At 53.5% G+C, this 5,643-nt stretch overlaps 1 protein-coding gene across 1 annotated transcript; it reads right to left on the minus strand.

Annotated features, from left to right (window-relative positions):
• Window positions 1–1,157: 1,157 nt before the first annotated feature.
• Window positions 1,158–5,441, minus strand: LOC113766008. The gene has a single exon (XM_027310239.1). The coding sequence runs from the start codon at window positions 5,439–5,441 to the stop codon at window positions 1,158–1,160; it is 4,284 nt and encodes a 1,427-aa protein (XP_027166040.1).
• Between the last annotated feature and the right edge of the window lie 202 nt (window positions 5,442–5,643).

The following is a 5,643-nucleotide window of genomic DNA, read 5'->3' on the forward strand; positions in this document are numbered from 1 at the left end:
CCCGGAGAAACCTGTCACGGGGTCATCACTGTTCAACCTCCATCACGTACCCTCGAAGGAGGCCGGGGATGACAAGAGGCACCCCGGGGCGCACTGGTGCCGGAGTGGGACATCAATGTCAACGACCGCTGTAAAAATCCCTTGGTCGCGCACGAGCTTCTGGTGCACTCCGTGCTGCCTAGGGATAATACCTATGCGAGGAAACTCACTCCTGCCGAGCTGATGCAGAGCGCCTCGGTCTCCTGGGCCTCTACCTCGGCTTTCTTTGCCGAGATGCTCCAGCGTTATGGGCATTTCATGCAGACTTACAAGCCACCCGCCGAGCTTCAGAAAAGGATCACCGATCTGGAAAAGAAGCTGAGGGCCACTGAGCTGGAGCGAGACAAGGCCGAGAAGGGAAGGAAGAAGGCCGAAGTCGCCAACAACTCCCTGATCACTGCCCTTGATGAAGAGAAAGGGAGAAGGGCCCAGGAAGAGCAGTCGAACAAAGAGGCCATGGACAAAGCCGAGGTCACTGCTGTGGAGGCCTTCCGGAAGTCGGAGTCCTTCACTCGCGACCTCGGCGAACTCACACGCCCATCCTTTATGCTTGGCTACACTTCGGCTGTCAATGATGCAATGCCTTTCATTTCTTCTGAGCAGCTGGAGTCCCTTCAAAGCGCTTCTCACTACAATGAAGATGTCAAGGAGCTGTGCGACCGTATGGCCGAGGGCATCCAGGCCAGGAGAGACCTAGCCGAGGTTCGAGCTGAATTCAACAAGTGGCTCCAGGAGTTTGAACTAGATGGTGAGGGCAGTGAAGGGAGTCAATCCGGCAGCGGGGCTGAAGGGCAACAGGATGCCGAGGCAGGTGGAGAAACCATAGGGGAGCAAGGCTCCGGGGCAGGGAATGCTTAGAGGCATCCCTTTTTTGTTTTTGTAGGCCGAGGTCATAGATGACCTCACAGGGAATGCTTAGAAGCACCCCTTTTTTGTACTTGTAGGCGTGACCTCGGTCTTCTACTTCAATTCAATGGACTTCCATGTTTTTGCAATCTTCTTACTTCAGTTCGGTTTTATTTTCTTTACTGCTGCTTTGTCCCCTTATTTTTCACTTATAACGAAACAAGAAGAAGTGAAAAATAACTCAAGACTTAAAATTAAAAAACACGTACCCCTCAAGGGCAATACAGTTTAAGATTTTCGGCATGCCAAGTTCGAGGCACCCGAGACCCATCTCGGTACGCTAATTTACAGTATCCATTTTGGCTGGACTCGACAACGCGATAGGGTCCCTCCCACTTAGGATTCAGTTTGCCCTGAGGTTCAGCTCGGCTGACCGAGTTCTTCCGGAGCACGAGATCTCCCGGGCTGAACCGTAGGTGTTTGACCCGAGTATTGTAGTAACCAGTTAGGATATTTTTATAGATAGCAACTTTGGCCGCGGCCATATCACGTTTCTCCTCGGCGAGGTCGAGGTCAACCCGCCGCTCCTCCTCGTTGACTTCGACAGCATACGCGGCCATCCGTGGGCTCGGCGTTATGAATTCGGTTGGGACCACAGCTTCTGACCCATACGTCAAAGAGAACGGGGTCTCTTGGGTTGCCGACCTCGGAGTGGTCCTGTAGGACCACAAGACGCTGGGGAGTTCTTCTACCCATGACGATCCACCTCGGTATAATCTGGTTTTAAGGCCGTGGAGGAGAGTGCGGTTAAAGTTTTCGGCCTGTCCATTGGCCTGAGGGTGTCCTACCGAGGTAAAATATTGTTTGATTCCCAGGTTTTGACACCATATCTTGAAAGGGTTGTCAGCGAACTGCCTTCCATTATCCGAGATGACCACCCGGGGTAGGCCGAAGCGACAAACGACGCTCTTCCAGAAGAATTTTTGAACTGCTGATCCGGTGATGCTTCTCAAAGGCTCAGCCTCAACCCATTTGGTGAGGTAGTCTACCGCCACCACCGCGTATGCAAAATTGCCTGGGGCCCTGGGGAATGGTCCGATTATATCAGTCCCCCACTGTTCGAATGGCCATGGCGAAGTGATGGGGATCATAAGATTGGTTGGCTGGTGATGCTCTGGGGCATGATGCTGACAAGAAGGACAGCTAAGGACCATGACCTGGGCATCCACCCTCAGGGTGGGCCAGAAATATCCGAGCAGCAAAGCTTTTTTAACGAGCATCCTGTAGCCGACGTGAGCACCACAAAGTCCTTCATGAATGTCTTGCAGGATCTTCTCCCCTTCTTCCGGAGTGATACATCGCAGCCATGGGCCGAGGTATGACCTCTTGTACAGGAGATCGTCCCGAAAAGCGTACCGAGCTGCTTTTCGTTGCAGTTTCCGGGACCCGACTCGGTCTTCAGGAAGTTCACCCCGGCTGAGAAATCGGAATAGCGGTCCCATCCAGGTGTCCCCTGGATAAATTGGACATATAACTTCCCCCACATATCCTGGCTCGGCCAAGACTTCCACAAGAACTGTCTTGTTCAGGTCAGAGAAGGAGGTAGAAGCGAGCCGAGAGAGGGCATCTGCCCTCCTATTATGTGACCGCGGTATTCTTTGGATTTCAAAAGACTCGAAGTGTGCCACCAGTTGGAGGACTTTGGAGAGGTAGCGATGCATCACCTCTTCCCTAGCCTCGTATTCGCCTAGTATTTGGCACACAACGAGTTGGGAGTCACTATAGGCCAAGATGTGCGCGGCCCCTAGCTTACGAGCTAGTTGCAGGCCGACAATGACAGCTTCGTACTCAGCCTCGTTGTTAGAAGCGGCGAAGTCAAATCTCAAAGCATATGAACATATTTCTCCTTGGGGGTCTTCGAGGAGCAAATATGCTCCACTACCCTCACTGTTAGACGAGCCATCCACATGTAGAATCCACCGCTGAGGCTCGGCAGTAGGAGAAATGTTAGCCGAGGTACTGTCCTTCACCTCATCAAAGGTGAGCTCGGCTAGAAAGTCTGCGAGGGCCTGAGCCTTGATTGCTGCGCGAGGTTCGTAAGACAGGTCGTACTCCCCCAGCTCGATAGCCCACTTGGTGAGGCGTCTAGAAGCCTCTGGCCGTGATAATACTTGCCGAAGTGGTTGGTCAGTCCTCAAGCATATGTGATGGGCTAGAAAGTAGGGCTTAAGCCTACGAGCTGCATGGATTAAGGTCAGCACGAGCTTCTCCGCCTGAGTGTATCTGGTCTCCGGACCTCGGAGGACTCGGCTGACATAATAAACGGGCATCTGTACACCTTCCTCCCTTATCAACACGGCACTTATCGTTTCGGCTGCAGCAGATAAGTATAAGAATAACTTGTCCCCTGGACGAGGTGAGGTGAGTGTTGGGAGGTGGTGGAGATATTCTTTCAATTGTTCGAAGGCCTGTTGACATTCCCCGGTCCAGGAGAAGCCGTCGGCCTTTTTTAAGACCTTGAAAAATGGCAATGCCTTGGAAGCTGATTGCGATAAGAACCGATTCAGGGCGGCCAACCGCCCCGTCAGCCTCTGGACATCACGAATGCACCGAGGTGAAGACATTTCTTGAATGGCTTTCACCTTGTCTGGGTTTGCTTCGATACCCCGTCTCGAGACGAGGTAACCCAGAAATTTTCCCGAAGTGACACCGAAGACGCATTTCTTGGGGTTCAGCATCATCCGCGTCTTCCTTAGGACCTCAAAGACTTCTCTCAGGTCAGAGAGGAAGGAAGAGGTCGTCTGGCTTTTGAGGAGAATGTCGTCCACGTAGGCTTCGACATTTCGCCCGATCTGAGATTTGAAGGCTTGGTTGACCAAGCGTTGGTACGTGGCCCCGGCATTCTTTAGTCCAAAAGGCATGGTGGTGTAGCAATAGGTGCCTCGGTCAGTGTAGAATGCAGTCTTCTCCTGGTCCTCTGGACTCATGCCTATCTGGTGGTACCCCTTAAAGGCGTCAAGAAAGTAGAGGACCTCATAACCCATTGCTGAATCCACCAAGGTGTCGACTTTGGGCAGTGGGTAGCAGTCCTTGGGACAAGCTTTATTGAGGTCGGTGAAGTCGACGCACATCCTCCAAGCCCCGGTGTCTTTCTTGACCATGACCGGGTTGGATAACCAGGTCGGGTATTGGACTTCTCGGATTATTTTTGCAGGCAAGAGCTTGTCCACCTCTTCTTCGACAGCTCGGCTTCTCTCTGGGCCGAGGTGCCTCCTTTTTTGTTTGACCGGGCGTGCCTGTGGGTCAACATTGAGCTCGTGTATCATGAGGTGGTGCGGGACTCCTTGGACCTCATCTGCAGCCCAAGCAAAGACGTCCCGGTATTCTCGGAGGAGGTTCACCATTCCTGTCCTGACTGGGTCAGGCAAACAGATGCCGACACGGATCGTTTGGTCCGGATTCATGGGGTCCAGGGGAATCTCCTCCACCTCATCTCCGGTTTCAAGCTTCTGGAGCTTCACCGTTTGTTGAGGATCGATGCAATCAATCGAGAGAATGTCCGACCTCTTTTCTGACCTCGCATTAGAGGTGGATGGGGAGACCGCTTGTAAAGTGGCGAGATAACACTCCCGGGCTGTGCAAACGTCACTGCTGACCTCGGCAACCCCCGCGGGAATAGGGAACTTGAAGCTCAGGTGATAGGTGGAATATACTGCCCGCAAAGCATTAAGCGTGGGCCGACCTAGGAGAAGGTTGTACGGGGAATCGGCCCTTACCACGGTGAAGTTGACCGGAATGGTCCGACACCGGGGGTGGCACCCCACAGTTACCGTCAGGGTCACCATCCCCTCGAGATGCACAACATGTCCCCCGAAACCCACAAGGGGTGTCCTTACCGGGGTCATGCTTTCCCTGGCTAGTTTGAGGTTATCGAACGTGCGGAGGTACATGATGTCCACCGAACTTCCCGGGTCAATGTAGACTTTCTTCACGATATAGTTGTTGGTAAGCACTTCAATCACCAAGGCTTCGTGACTACTTGAAGCAGATGGGACGGGGTCACTAGGCCCGTAGGTTATCACCTCGGATAGACGAGAACTCGACTCAGCCTGATCCGGGTTAGCCTGCCTGTAGGTCCTCTTCCGGGAGTTTTGGCTATCCCCTCCCGTCGGACCTCCGGCAATTGTATTGATGACCCCATCTATGTTGGGTCCATACCCTAATCCGTGTCCTGAGGATCCGTCTCGGGGAGGCTTTTTCGTCTCCCTAGGATCCTCTGGAGGCCTGCAACTGCTTCTGGAGGGCCGCCTTTCGTCCCGGCGTTGATCACCCCGGTTATCTCGTCGGGGCTCATTACGTTGCTGACCTCCACCTCGGCGGATGAACTGCTTCAGGTGCCCCTGTCTGATGTGGTTCTCGATCTCCTTTTTGAGATCGTTGCAGTCCTCAGTTTCGTGCCCGATGTCCCGGTGGTACAGGCAGTAGAGGTTCGAGTTCCTCTTATCCCGGCTGCCGAACATCTTGGGAGGTGCCTTTCCAAGATTGTTTTGTTCCATCACGGACAGCACCCGAGACCGGCTAGTGTTCAAAGGAGTCAGCTCGGACTCAGGGATAGGTGACCTCCCCTTGGATATCCTGTCGAACACACTACGACGATCTCGGCCTGGCCCTTGGAAGCCACTTCCTGTCCCCACCTCAGTTCAGCCAAGCTCTTTTCCCTTTCGGGGGTCGGCCTTCGGGCGAGCAGCTTGAACCTCC

The sequence above is a fragment of the Coffea eugenioides genome, chromosome 3 (assembly GCF_003713205.1).
Source record: "Coffea eugenioides isolate CCC68of chromosome 3, Ceug_1.0, whole genome shotgun sequence".
In the NCBI taxonomy this organism is placed as follows: domain Eukaryota; kingdom Viridiplantae; phylum Streptophyta; class Magnoliopsida; order Gentianales; family Rubiaceae; genus Coffea; species Coffea eugenioides.